Source organism: Boleophthalmus pectinirostris, unplaced genomic scaffold, assembly GCF_026225935.1.
Source record: "Boleophthalmus pectinirostris isolate CB_2022bp ecotype Guang Dong unplaced genomic scaffold, ASM2622593v1 HiC_scaffold_20, whole genome shotgun sequence".
Lineage (NCBI taxonomy): Eukaryota > Metazoa > Chordata > Actinopteri > Gobiiformes > Gobiidae > Boleophthalmus > Boleophthalmus pectinirostris.
Genome location: NW_026571153.1, coordinates 2,940,102 through 2,955,759, shown reverse-complemented (window position 1 = coordinate 2,955,759; position 15,658 = coordinate 2,940,102). Strand labels below are relative to the sequence as shown.

The 15,658-nt window shown below is 42.4% G+C and overlaps 1 protein-coding gene across 1 annotated transcript in view; it reads left to right on the top strand.

Moving 5' to 3' along the window:
- Positions 1 to 2,599: 2,599 nt before the first annotated feature.
- LOC129409885 (uncharacterized) overlaps positions 2,600 to 15,658 on the top strand; it is a 36,178-nt gene continuing 23,119 nt past the window's right edge. The window contains exons 1-4 of the mRNA XM_055156801.1: positions 2,600 to 2,792; positions 5,633 to 5,802; positions 12,430 to 12,560; positions 14,848 to 14,986. Of these exons, the coding sequence (XP_055012776.1) occupies positions 2,701 to 2,792; positions 5,633 to 5,802; positions 12,430 to 12,560; positions 14,848 to 14,986 (532 nt within the window). The 5' untranslated portion in view covers positions 2,600 to 2,700. The remainder of the gene's footprint in view (positions 2,793 to 5,632; positions 5,803 to 12,429; positions 12,561 to 14,847; positions 14,987 to 15,658) is intronic.

The window sequence follows — 15,658 nt, the reverse complement described above, 5'->3', positions numbered from 1 at the left end:
CTGTTACATAAGGGTGAGTTGTTGTACAGTTGTAGGGAGTATTATCTGTTACATAAGGGTGAGTTGTTTGTACAGTTGTAGGGAGTATTATCTGTTACATAAAGGGTGTGAGTTGTACAGTTGTAGGGAGTATTATCTGTACATAAGGGTGAGTTGTTGTGCAGTTGTAGGGAGTATTATCTGTTACATAAGGGTGAGTTGTTGTACAGTTGTAGGGAGTATTATCTGTTACATAAGGGTGAGTTGTTGTACAGTTGTAGGGAGTATTATCTGTTACATAAGGGTGAGTTGTTGTACAGTTGTAGGGAGTATTATCTGTTACATTGTAGGAGTTATTGTACATTTGAGTTGTTTCAGTTGTAGGAGTATTAGTTGTTTACAGTTAGGGAGTATTATCTGTTACATAAAGGTGAGTTGTTGTACAGTTGTAGGGAGTATTATCTGTTACATAAGGTGAGTTGTTGTACAGTTGTAGGGAGTTATTATCTGTTGAGTTGTACAGTTGTAGGGAGTATTATCTGTTACATAAGGGTGAGTTGTTGTACAGTTGTAGGGAGTATTATCTGTTACATAAGGGTGAGTTGTTGTACAGTTGTAGGAGTATTATCTGTTGAGTTGTACAGTTGTAGGGAGTATTATCTGTTACATAAGGGTGAGTTGTTGTACAGTTGTAGGGAGTATTATCTGTTACATAAGGGTGAGTTGTTGTACAGTTGTAGGGAGTATTATCTGTTACATAAGGGTGAGTTTGTTGTACAGTTGTAGGGAGTATTATTATCTGTTTACATAAGGGTGAGTTGTTGTACAGTTGTAGGGAGTATTATCTGTTACATAAAGGTGAGTTGTTGTACAGTTGTAGGGAGTATTATCTGTTACATAAGGTGAGTTGTTGTACAGTTGTAGGGAGTATTATCTGTTACATAAGGTGAGTTGTTGTACAGTTGTAGGGAGTATTATCTGTTACATAAAGGTGAGTTGTTGTACAGTTGTAGGGAGTATTATCTATTACATAAGGGTGAGTACCAATCTATTTATGTCATCAAAACATTCGCAATGCAGCGGCGAGTTACGCAAGAAACACACCGACATCGTCACCGGTGCTGAGGAAAGTAAGTCCGGCGAGTCGGCTGGGGACAGTAAAATAAAGCGTTTTTCTTCTCAAAACAACATGTGTTCAAAAGAGTGATACGTTTGCGTCACAAAACCGTCGTCCTCGAAAAAGTCAGAGCTCGTAATCGCTCGGCGCTATTTTCTCTCTCCGTTCGTATCACTGCGCCAGTTTCACTTTGTTTACTGCTCGGAATGTTAGCGATAAACAACACGTCTGATCACGACAAAGACGATGAAAACTTCGCCTTTACCGCAAAACCAAGGGGAGATCTTTGTGAACCCGAATATACCGATGCCGAGTTTCACCAGATGGAGTTAGAACGAGCAGAGAGAGAAGAGACGAGAGACGGAGAAGTGGTACAAGTCGAAGCTGGAGCCACACGCGAGAGACCGAGTGAGCGACAATCACCATCACGTCATTTACAAACTCGTAAACAGCGAACGTAGCGCACACAGGCGAGTTTCATTGTTGACAAAAGCGTTGCATGCTGGGAATTATTTTGGTCGGCGGCAAGAAACACTAATTCAACACGACGGACGGAGCGTGAAAGCACGTAAAGGGTATTGATCCCGGTTATTTATCCACTCTAACGGCAGACGACCCAAGAAATTGGTCATAAACATCGACGAACTCGCCGGACGACTTTCATCAGCACCGAAAACGGCCAGTATCTCGACTCGCCGGACGCTGTCGGGGGTAAATCGGTGTTGATGCACGACGCTGCTCACGAATCCGTGTGTCATTCGTTCATTCATTTTTCAATATAAAACCGAAAATAAGAAAATGAAAAAAACAACTGTTTTCTTCATTATTTGTCTCCAAAACCAAAATGAAAAACAGATAACGATTAATTTTTTTTGTTTTCGATTTTGTGTTTAAATGAAAAATGGAGAAAACTGATAACGGCCGTTTCCCGTTTATGTGACTTCTGTGACTGTGATGTCAGACTTTTACACTGCATACAGACTAAACCAGGACTAAACCAGGACTAAACCAGGACTAAACCAGGAAACCAGGTCTAAACCAGGTCTAACCAGGTCTAAACCAGGTCTAAACCAGGACTAAACCAGGTCTAAACCAGGACCAGGTCTAAACCAGGTCTAAAACCACTAAACCAGGTCTAAACCAGGTCTAAACCAGGACTAAACCAGGACTAAACCAGGAGGTCTAAACCAGGTCTAAACCAGGTCTAAAACCAGGTCTAAACCAGGTCTAAACCAGGTCTAAACCAGGTCTAAACCAGGTCTAAAACCCAGGTCTAAACCAGGACTAAACCAGGACTAAAACCAGGACTAAAACCAGGTCTAAACCAGGTCTAAAACCAGGTCTAAACCAGGTCTAAAACCAGGACTAAACTAGGACTAAAGGGCCAGATTAAAGGTCTTGGAGGGCCGGATCTGGCCCCCGGGCCGCATGTTTGACACCTGCGTCTTAAATGAATCAAACACAGAGCTCGGGTTGGTTGAGCTGGACAGTGTGAAGAATAATTCCACCAGAGATGAAACTAAAACCAAGCAAATGTGTTAGTAAATCCTTAAATATACAGTAATGATGTTAATGTTGTTCTTTTCTCTCGTGTTGCAGCCGACATGAAAGAATGTAAATGTCATTTGTTCGCCGACAGCATGAACTGCTCCTGGATCCCAAACCCCAAACGTGCTCCTCTGTCGCTCTCCTACAGGTGAGATCACAGATATTATCATTTACTCTCTGGAATTTCACGCTTGTGTTGTTTTGTTTACGTGATCCGAGTCTGAACCGGTTTTTAAATCACTCCTTAAAAACGCACCTTTGTTTGTTCAGTGGAAGGAAACTCGTTTATGCGACACGTTTGACGTTTTCTCTGTTTTGGTGATTAAAATGTTTGTGTTTCATATGAATTTTTAGTATCACAGCCACGATTTAGACTTTATTTGATTGAACCGCATCGAATCGATTTGAAATATGTCGTAAGATCAGTGTATCGAGGTATGTATCGTATCGTAGTCTGTGTATCGAGGTATGTATCGTATCGTAGTCTGTGTATCGAGGTATGTATCGTGTCGTAGCCCGTGTATCGAGGTATGTATCGTATCGTAGTCTGTGTATCGAGGTATGTATCGTATCGTAGTCTGTGTATCGAGGTATGTATCGTGTCGTAGCCTGTGTATCGAGGTATGTATCGTATCGTAGTCTGTGTATCGAGGTATGTATCGTATCGTAGTCTGTGTATCGAAGTATGTATCGTATCTTATCGTATCGTAATTCTGACTTGCTTTGGTGAGATTGTAATCGGTATTGACATCGGCTATGATACGATACATACCTAGATACACAGATTACGATACGATACATACCTCGATACAAAGGCCATGATACGATACATACCTCGATACGAAGGCCACGATACGATACATACCTCGATACATAGGCCACGATACGATACATACGATAATAGGCCACGATACGATACATACCTCGATACATAGGCCACGATACGATACATACCTCGATACATAGGCCACGATACGATACATACCTCGATACACAGGCTACAATACAATACATACCTCGATACAAAGGCCACGATACGATACATACCTCGATACACAGGCTACGATACGATACAAAGGTCACGATACGATACATCGACTTATAGTCCGAAAAATACTGTATTTTTTCTTTTTCAAAATGCCTTTCAAAAGGTTCTGTCATAATCCAAACACCTAATGTTTAAAATGACTAAATAAACGAAACGGAGCAAAGGATCGTGGTCTATGTAGTTTTGTTTTTTGCCGCACCAACGCTGTTAATTTAAGCAAAGGTATCACAGCATTTCGTGCGTGCGGGGAATTTATTTGCATTGTATCTTTGCTAAGGGTTTCAGAATGTTTTTATACAATGTTTGCGATCGTGTCCTCTCAGTTTCGTCTTTTTGCATGCACTGTTCGTCTGTTTGCATAATGATGTTTGGGCGGTTCTTATCTCCCTTAGACAAATGGTGAGTTGGGTATTTGCATTCGAGTCGATTAAACTAAATATTATAGACGAGCATGTTCTCACGCGACGGCAAAAACATGTTGTTATCAGGAATTTATGTTGTTATGAGATTCTTTTTTCAGACCAAGAGTTTGTTTTTGTACATGACCGCTTTAAGTCGAAACTGTAAGGTATGAAAACAAACTCTTGGTACGTGCAACATAAATTATTGGAAAATCAAATAGATACTGAAGTTTTTTTTTTTGTGGTGGGAAAAATCAGCTGTTGACGAATCAGAACCGACAAGAAAAAACACAAATAATTTCACAAACTCGCTCCTAAAAGTCCTCGATTACTCAAATTCAACTCTCGTGAGCTTTTAGCCCGGTTTGAATCCATTTTTCAAAATAAAACCAAAAATAAGAAAATGAAAAAAACAACAATTTTCTTCATTATTTGTCTCCAAAACCAAAATTAAAAACCAGATAATGATTCTTTTTTTCAAGTTTTCAGATTTTTTGTTTAAATGAAAAATGGAAAAAATAACAGACTGAACCAGGACTAAAACAGGACTAAACTGGTCTCAGTCCTGGTCTGGTCCCGGTCTCAGTCCCGGTCTCAGCCCCAGTCTGGTCCTGGTCTCAATCACGGTCTGGTCCAGGCCTGGTCCCGGGGTCAGTCACAGTCTCAGTCATGGTCCTGGTCCTGGTCTGGTCCCAGTCTCAGTCCCGGTCTCAGTCCCGGTCTTAGTCCCGGTCTGAGTCCTGGTCTCAGTCCTGGTCCCGGTCTCTGTCCCGGTCTCTGTCCCAGTCTGGTCCCAGTCTGAGTCCTGGTCTCAGTCCTGGTCCCGGTCTCAATCACGGTCTGGTCCAGGCCTGGTCCCGGGGTCAGTCACAGTCTCAGTCATGGTCCTGGTCCTGGTCTGGTCCCAGTCTCAGTCCCGGTCTCAGTCCTGGTCTCAGTCCTGGTCCCGGTCTCTGTCCCAGTCTGGTCCCAGTCTGAGTCCTGGTCAGGTCCTGGTCTCAGTCTCAGTCCCGGTCTCAATCACAGTCTGGTCCCGGTCTCAGTCCCGGTCTCAGTCCTGGTCTCAGTCCTGGTCTCTGTCTTGGTCTCTGTCCTGGTCCTGTTCCTAGTCTCAGTCCTGGCCTCAGTTCTGGTCTCAGTTCTGGTCTGGCCCCAGTCTCAGTCCCGGTCTCAGTCCTGGTCCCGGTCTGGTCCTGGCCTCAATCACGGTCTCAACCCCCGGTCTCTGTCCTGGTCCTGTTCCCGGTCTCAGTTCCGGTCTTGTCCCGGGCCTGGTTCAGTCCTGGTTCAGTCCGTTATCCGTTTTTTTCCTTTTTTCATTTAAACACAAAATCGAAAACTGAAAAAAAGAATCATTATCTGTTTTTTCATTTTGGTTTTGGAGACAAATAATGAAGAAATGAAACGTTTTATTTTGAAAAACAAACGAACCCGTAGTCCATTTCCGAGTTTGACGTTTGTTCATATTTTCCGCTTTTGAACAGTTTCTTTTAGCGCCGTTTTTTACAATGTTTGACTTGTGCCTTTTCCTTGACGCAGGGAGTGTGGATCAACGCTGAAGCTCATTAAAATGAACTTCACCAAATGTCAGCGGACGAACCACATCGGACCCAAACGAGTGTGTCACCTGACAGGAAACTTCCTCCAGAAAGACCTGTGCATGGTCGCCGAGTCCCCCGACGCCCTCAGCACCTTCAGAGCCCCAAAAGGTACACCACGTTTTATAACATTCGTAAAAAAAACACTTATATACGATACAATCACGATACGATACAAACCTCGATACGAAGGCCACGATACGATACATACCTCGATACAAGCCACGATACGATACAAACTCGATACGAAGGCACGATACGATACAATACCTCGATACAAAGGCCACGATACGATACATACTCGATACAAGGCCACGATACATACCTCGATACAAAGGCCACGATACGATACATACCTCGATACAAGGCCACGATACGATACATACCTCGATACAAAGGCCACGATACGATACATACCTCGATACAAAGGCCATGATACGATACATACTCGATACATACGATACGATACATACCTCGATACATAGGCCACGATACGATACATACCTCGATACATAGGCCACGATACGATACATACCTCGATACAAAGGCCACGATACATACCCGATACGATACATACCTCGATAGGCCACGATACGATACATACGATACAAGGCCACGATACGATACATACCTCGATACGATACATATCATACATAGGCCACACGATACATACCTCGATACATACGAACGATACGACATACACGATACGATACATACCTCGATACAAAGGCCACGATACGATACATACCTCGATACAAAGGCCACGATACGATACATACGATACGAACGATACGATACCTCGATACAAACAATCGATACATACCTCGATACATAGGCCACGATACGATACATACGATACATACGCATACGATACAAAGGACGATACGATACGATACATAACGATACGATACATACGATACGATACATACGATACTACGATACATACGATACATACGATACACGATACATACGATACGATACATACGATACGATACGATACGATACTACATACATACGATACTACGATACATACGATACATACGATACGATACGATACGATATACGATACACACGATACGATACATAGGCCACGATAGATACATACGATACATACCACGATACGATACATACCTCGATACAGGAAGATACACGCCATACGATACATACGATACGATACATACCTCGATACATAGGCCACGATACGAACATACCTCGATCACGATACATACGATACATACGATCGATACATACGATCGATACCCATACAAGGCCACGATACGATACATACGATACCTACGATACATACCTCGATACAAAGGCCACGATACGATACATACCTCGATACATAGGCCACGATACGATACATACCTCGATACATAGGCCACGATACGATACATACGATACAAAGGCCACGATACGATACATACCTCGATACAAACGATACGATAGGCCGATACGATACATACGATACAAATACGATACGATACAAAGGCCACGATACGATACATACCTCGATCGATACGATAGGCACGATACGATACATACCTCGATACGATACATACCTCGATACAAAGGCCACGATACGATACATACCTCGATACAAAGGCCACGATACGATACATACCTCGATACAAAGGCCACGATACGATACATACCTCGATACATAGGCCACGATACGATACATACCTCGATACATAGGCCACGATACGATACATACCTCGATACAAAGGCCCGACGATACATACCTCGATACAGGCCATACGATACATACGATACATAGGCCACGATACGATACCTCGATACAAAGGCCACGATACGATACATACGATACCACGATACGATACATACCTCGATACATAGGCACATACGATACATACGATACATACTCGATACATAGGCCACGATACGATACATACGATACGATACGATACCTCGATACATAGGCCACGATACGATACATACCTCGATACACAGGCCACGATACGATACATACCTCGATACAATTAAATACTCGTCTGCTGCCCCCTGGTGGTCTGTCCATGGTTTTCAGTAAATAACAGAGGAGACATTTTCAAAACGGACTGCATTTGTGGGCGTGACTTTCTCTGTTTTTGGAGAAACAACTCCAACAACAACTCCGGGAAAAGGTTAAGTAAGAAAGTGTAAGAATCGCCTAAATATTGTTAGTGATTCTCCAATATGAACATTTACTTTCTTAGATTAATCTATGACGTCTTCATATTTTTCTTTTCACTTTGTAGAAAAATTGTTTGTATCAAATTTGATACAGCAGGTCTTTGTGTTTCTGTTCCTCATCATCACTATAATGTATTTTATGATGCAATCTGCAGAATTCATGTAATTCCATGCAAATAAACCACTGCACCTTTCATTTATATAGAGTCATGTGAAGATCAAAATTCCACCATTATGTAATAAACTGAAAATATATTTTTTAAGATGACATCTTAGTTATGAAATACTAAAAATTGTGTGGTGTTAAATTTGCATGGAATTGCATGAATTCTGCAGATTGCATCATCAAATGATGATTCATAACTAATCTTAAAAAATATATTTTCAGTTTATTGCATTATGGTGGAATTTTGATCTTCACATGACTCTATATAAATGAACGGTGCAGTGCTGTACATTAGGGGTGTTCAATACGTCGATCGTGATCTACCAGTCGATCGTCAAGGTCGTGTGTGTAGATCGCCGTGTCTCGTCTCGGACTCGCGTTTGGACTCGGTCTTGTCTCTCACTCGAGGTGTGACACTCGACAAGTGTGATCATATTTCATTCCGGCCGCTGCTGTTGGTAATAAACTTGTAGCGGGTGCAGGAGCGTGTGGGGCGTCTCAGTGCAGCCTGTGCGCTCATTTGAAACCCGCGGAGACTCTACGGCGCATCACAAACACACACGCTCCCTATGCACGGCTCGTCTGCGACAGCGTGTGCCCTCGTGTACCAGCGTGCATCACAGGGCAGGTTCAACTTCCTAAACATCCTACCTGTCCATCTGCCTCACGTCAGCACGCCGCCCCTCGCCTTTTCACGCTCTCGCTCCTTCCTGCGTACAGCCAACACAAGCCCCTCCCACAGTGCGGCTGATTAGAAGAGCAAGACCAAACGTGAAGCAAAAACCAGTCTAAATTTGTGTTCCAGTGTCGGCACAAAGCAGGTCTACAGCATAGAGCGGATCTACAGAACAGACCTACTGCCACATTTGGCTGAAGTTTGTCTAACAAAAGTGACAAATGCATCTGTGTTTGTCACGATGTGCGTTTGGTTTGGTAAACGTGCAGAGGCTGGTAAATATCACTGCAAAACCAGAAAAGAATGAAACTCCAGTTTGGAACTTTAAAAAACAGGTTTAAAAATCTTCCTTCACTTTTTTCACAGTTTTGTGTAAAGTGCCAGAGGAAGTTCTCTTAAAGAAGAGGTTCTCAAACTGTGGGGGAGGGTCCAAAAAAGGGGCACAGAGTGTTTCAGTGCAGTTTGTTTGGCTTTGTATTAGGTCAATCATTTTGACTTGGTCATTTTGTAAGTAGCTCACATGATGAAAAAGTGTGAACACCCCTGATGTAAACACAGTTTAGTCCTGGTTTTAGTCTTGGTTTAGTCCTGGTTTAATCCTGATTTTAATCCTGGTTTTAGTCCTGGTTTTAGTCCTGGTTTAGTCCTGGTTTTAGTCCTGGTTTAGTCCTGGTTTTGTCTTTCATTTGAGGCTCGGAAGAGGATTTTTATTCTCAATGAGACTTTTTCCTGGTTAAATAAAGGTTAAATAAAAATAAATAAAAAATACATCTGCTCTATTTGAACTACAAAAAAGAAAACGATAAACGCTGTTCCCTTTTAAATATAAATTCTAAACACACACTCGGGGCGTAATTCTGCAGTACTGCTCGAGGGAAGTACGGCTTTTAATTTCCTCATTTCATCATCAAATTCCGTTTTTGATGAAGAAACTATTGTTACATTGACCGGAAAATCGTGTAATTTAACTGTTGAAAGGATTTGTACGTTTCCTCAGAATGATTTAAGTTTCTTGTAAGATTCTGATGTGGTTTCGCAAGACCCTAAGGAAAGTTTACACATCAACGTTCACAGGAAATCCACTCCAACAGACTTTATATTCTGATTTATGAAATTCAAAACACTTTAACGCCACGAGTGAGAGGAGAAAAATGGATTAAAACCCCAAATGCGCGAGGATGCGACGATGTCCGAGCGTCACGGGCCGATATCGTCACCGTACGATCCTCGCCGTTCGATATTTATGAAGATATTTTGTCTGTGCAGGCTGCGAACAAAACTGTGAGTAGGACCGGGACCGAGACCGGGACTAGACCAGGACCAGACCATGATTGAGACCGGGACTGAGACCCGGGACTGAGACCCGGGACTGAGACCCGGGACTGAGACCCGGGACTGAGACCCGGGACTGAGACCGGGAACAGGACTGGGACTGAGACCGTGATTGAGACCAGGACCAGACCGTGACTGAGGCCGGGACTGAGACCGGGAACAGGACTGGGACTGAGGCCGGGACTGAGACCGTGATTGAGACCAGGACCAGACCAGGACCAGACCAGGACCAGACCGTGACTGAGGCCGGGACTGAGGTCGGGACTGAGGCCGGGACTGAGGCCGGGACTGAGGCCGGGACTGAGGCCGGGACTGAGGCCGGGACTGAGGCCAGGACCAGACCAGGACCAGTCCAGGACCAGAGCTTGATTGAGACCAAGACTGAGACCGGGAACAGGACCAGGACTGAGACCGGGGACTGAGACCGGGGACTGAGACCGGGACTGAGACCGGGAACAGGACTGGGAACAGGACTGGGAGTGAGGCCGGAACTGAGACCAGGACCAGACCAGGACTGAGGTCGGGACTGAGACCGAGAACAGGACCGGGACTGAGACCGTGATTGAGGCCAGGACCAGATCAGGACCAGACTGTGATTGAGGCCGGGACTGAGGCCAAGACTGAGGCCGGGACTGAGGCCGAGAACAGGACCAGGACTGAAAACGGTTCAGTCCTTGTTCAGTAAATGAGAAACGGTCGTTATCCTTTTTTTTTTTCAGTTTTTCATTTAAACACAAAATCGAAAACTGAAAAAACGAATCATTATCAGTTTTTTTCATTTTGGTTTTGGAGACAAATAATGAAGAAAATAGCTGATTTTTTTTCTTTTTCTTATTTTTGGTTTTATTTTGAAAAACAAATGAACGAACGACACACAGATTAGGACTAAACCGGACTGAACTAGAACTGAATCAGGACTAAACCAGGACTAAACCGTTTTCGGTCCTGGTCTGGTCCCGGTCTCAGTCCTGTTAATATGCGACTTTTTCCTCTTGACAAGACTTAACCCAAAAAAACTAAGAGTTAAAAGTGTTAGAACTGTTATTTCTTCTTGTCGTCTGCACTGAAATGGAGCAAAGGATCATGGTCTATGTAGTTCCCTCTGTGTTTTTTAATCTATTTCTGCACCAAAACTCTTCATTTAAACAAAGACACTTGTAATTCGATATATTTTGATGCTCCACGATATTATTGTGAGAACTTTGACGATACGATATCACGATATTTCAGGTTTTGATTTTGTGTTTAAATGAAAAATGGAAAAAACAAATAACGGACTAAACCAGAACTAAACCGGGTCTAAACCAGGACTAAACTGGGTCTAAATCAGGTCTAAACCAGGTCTAAACCAGAACTAAACCAGGACTGAACCAGGACCTAAACCAGGTCTAAACCAGGTCTAAACCAGGACTAGAACAGGTCTAAACCAGGTCTAAACCAGGACTAAACCAGGATCTAAACCAGGTCTAAACCAGGACTAAACCAGGACTAAACCAGGACTAAACCAGGTCTAAATCAGGACTAGGAACCAGGTCTAAACCAGGTCTAAACCAGGTCTAAACCAGGACTAAACCAGGACTAAACCAGGTCTAAACCAGGACTAAACCAGGACTGATCCAGGACTAAACCAGGTCTAAACCAGGACTAAAACAGGTCTAAACCAGGACTAAACCAGGACTAAACCAGGACTAAACCAGGTCTAAACCAGGTCTAAACCAAGACTGAACCAGGACTAAACCAGGTCTAAACCAGGACTAAACCAGGTCTAAACCAGGACTAAACCAGGTCTAAACCAGGTCTAAACCAGGACTAAACCAGGACTGAATCAGGACTAAACCAGGACTAGAACAAAGGTCTAAACCAGGACTAGAACAGGTCTAAAGCAGGACTAAACCAGGACTGAACCAGGACTAAACCAGGACTAAACCAGGACTGAACCCGGACTAAACCGGTCTCAATCCTGGTCTGGTCCCGGTCTCAGTCCTGTAAATATTCTACTTTTTCCTCTTAAAACACCTTGACAAGATTTTATCCAAAGAACTAAGACTTAAAAGTGTTAGAACTGTTATTTCTTCTTGTCGTCTGCGCTGAAATGGAGCAAAGGATCATGGTCTATGTAGTTCTCTGTTTTTTTTTATGTATTTCTGCACCATAACTCTTCATTTAAGCAAAGAGACTTGTAATTCGATATATTGTGACGGTCCACGATATTACTGTGAGAACTTTGACGATACGATATCACGAAGTCTTGGTTTCTTTCTTACAAGGTTTGATATTTAACAAAACTAATCTGCCGTGTCCCAGTTGGATTTGTTAAAATAAAGGCCAAAGTGTCATGAATAATTTTTGTTTTTTTGTTTTTTTGTAGCCGTGAAGCTTCCAGAAAAAATGGAAATATCGGAAGAGGGGTCCAACCTGGTCTTGAAACTGATGCCGTTAGACGTGGTGATACCCAGTTCTGTTTACTACATCTCTTATTCAATCTGCGACAAAAACTTGGTGAGTACACAGTAAACTTTTTTTTTAAATAAAAGAGACTTTGCACCGTCACGTGACCCCTATAGCAACGGTAACTACGCCGCCATGACCGCGGGCACGATATGTCATTGACTTCAGCAGCATCGGAGAAACATGGGCAGGTTTTGTTGTGTATTTGGTTGTTCTTGACCAGGGGTGTCAAACTCATTTTGTTCCGGGGGTCGTGTCCAACCGACTTTGATCCCAAAGTGTCTGGATCAGAAAACTCATGTCATATAAACCCCAAAAATAACAATAAGTTCAAATATTTGTGCAGAGAAACACAAATCTATTACAGAAATCTTTTTTAATTGATGAACTATTTCTTATTATAATATTATGAACAACCTGAAACCTTAAGAAAAATGCAATTTCAACACAATGTTTTAACATGAACTTGGATGCAAATAGGAATAAGTCAGTTTTTCACTCTGCGTTTACTTTTCTCATGTTGGACATTTTTCTGATGAGGGTGTCACGGTCAACAGTCAAAACGATCGTCCTTTAAGAGCGTTTGGAAAGAGACAAGTCTTCATTTGTGCTGCTCTGGTGGGAGGGGCCACGTACAGAGACGCTGGAGACCAAATTACCAATATTTAAATAGAAAATATAATCAAAATATTTTAGTAGAAAATCAGCCGAGGGCCAGATTAAAGGTCTTGGAGGGCCGGATCTGGCCCCCGGGCCTTATGTTTGACACCTGTGTTCTAGACGCTCTGAAACGGGTTAAAACGATTCATTTCTTCACTGTTCCTCTGGAAATGACTCATCAGGATCAAACAAGGGAATTATCGGAAAAAAAAAGAAAACAGGAATTATGTCTAGAGAACATAAACCGTGAAGAGATTTCCTATTGCACCATCAAGACACACCACGTCAGTTTCATCAAGGTATTTGCTATTTAAATAGTTTCATAGTTTATTTAATGAAAGAAGCACATTTACTGAACTAAAATGTCATTAATTTATCCAGGAAAACCTGCACTAGTTTACGATTCAACGAACCCACACTGGGCTCCTGTGATCAACACGACGCACGAGTCGAAGAGTCTGTGAGCCGAACCTCGAAAGAATCGACCATGAAAAGATCCTCGCGAACGTTAGAAAGATCCACTCACAAAAAACGATTAATTCTAGAAGACAAAGTTATGGTTAAGCAAAACAATGAGGAAAACATGATCCTACGACGAGTGACATGTTTATATGTGCTGGAAGAGACAGTTTCTACTGCCACTCACACTGCAAATGTTTTCTTTTTACATTTTAGTTCAGTAAATGTGCTTCTCTCATTAAATAAACTATGAAACTATTTAAATAACAAATACTTGATGAAAGTGACGTGAGTGTGTCTTGATGGGACCACAGGAAATCTCTTCACGGTTTATGTTTTCTAGACATAATCCGCGTCTTTTTTCCGATAATTCCCTTGTTTGATCCTGATGAGTCATTTCCAGAGGAACAGTGAAGAAACATTTTATCTTGTTGAGAGCGTCTAGACCAGAAGTGTCAAACTCATTTTGTTCCGGGGGCCGTATCCAACTTACTTTGATCCCAAAGTGTCCGGATCAGAAAACTCATGTCATATAAACCCCAAAAATAACAATAAGTTCAAATATTTGTGCAGAGAAACACAAAATCTATTACAGAAATCTTTTTTAACTGATGAACTCTTTCTTATTATAATATAATATATGAACAACCTGAAACTTTAAGAAAAATTCAATTTCAACACAATGTTTTAACATGAACTTGTATGTAAACAGGAATAAGTCAATTTTTGTTGTAAAATCCTGCACTCGGCTCCACTTTTCTCATGTTGGACATTTTTCTGATGAGGGTGTCACGGTCAACAGTCAAAACGATCGTCCTTTAAGAGCGTTTGGAAAGAGACAAGTCTTCATTTGTGCTGCTCTGGTGGGAGGGGCCACGTACAGAGACGCTGGAGACGCTGCTGTGATAAACACCACAGAAAATTAACAAGATTTTAATAGAAAATATAATTGAAAATATTTTAGTAGAAAATCAGTCGAGGGCCAGATTAAAGGTCTTGGAGGGCCGGATCTGGCCCCCGGGCCGTATGTTTGACACCCCTGGTCTAGAACAACCAAATACACAACAAAACCTGCCCATGTTTCTCCGATGCTGCTGAAGTCAATGACATAGTGTGCCCGGTGTCATGGCGGCGTAGTTACCGTTGCCATAGGGACATGTGACGGTGCAAAGCCTCGATGTGAACGTGTGATGCTCAGTGCGTGTGTCCGTTTGTGTAGGACATGGAGTATCCGATAGGAGATCAATCCAAAACAATACCGTATGATAAAAGCTGCCAGTACAAGTTCCGGTACCAGGCCCGCTTCACTCGCTACAGCTTACAGTTCTACAGTGACTGGAGTGAGGAGTTCGTCTACGGTGAGTCATTTTTGCACATCTCAGCTTTTCTTTTTTGGCTTTATAACTTTCAATTCCTGTTTTTAAAGGGAAACGGCGATTCCTGATCTGATTCCCTTTTCGCAAACCTCCGAAGCCAGTTTCTCGAGCCGTTTTCCGCTGTTAGGATCCGACAACCGCACAATTACGACGTCCGAATCTTCAAAACTAAAATATGACGATATCAGAACCAGGAACAAAGACTAAGTTTACACTGAAACGTATCGTCGTGTCGCCGCGTCGGAAACGACCTGCGTCCAGACACGTCGTTTCTGTGTCCGTAAGTCTTCCCTGTCCACGCAGCTTTGAGCACATTTGTTTACGTTTTACAGAGACGAAACTTCAAACCACATGGCTCATTTGCATAAACTTAGCGCTCAAAAAAACTCGCTCGCTCTTGTTTCCTGACGAGGTTCAGCTTCTGTCGGACTAAAGGACTCGGCTCGGTGGAGTATGAGTGTTCTTTCTGAATCCGTGTGTCATTCGTTCATTCGTTTTTCAATATAAAACCAAAAATAAGAAAACGAAAAAACAACAGTTTTCTTCATTATTTGTCTCCAAAACCAAAATGAAAAAACAGATAATGATTCGTTTTTTTTCACTTTTGGATTTTGTGTTTAAATGAAAAATGCAAAAAACGGATAACGACCGTTT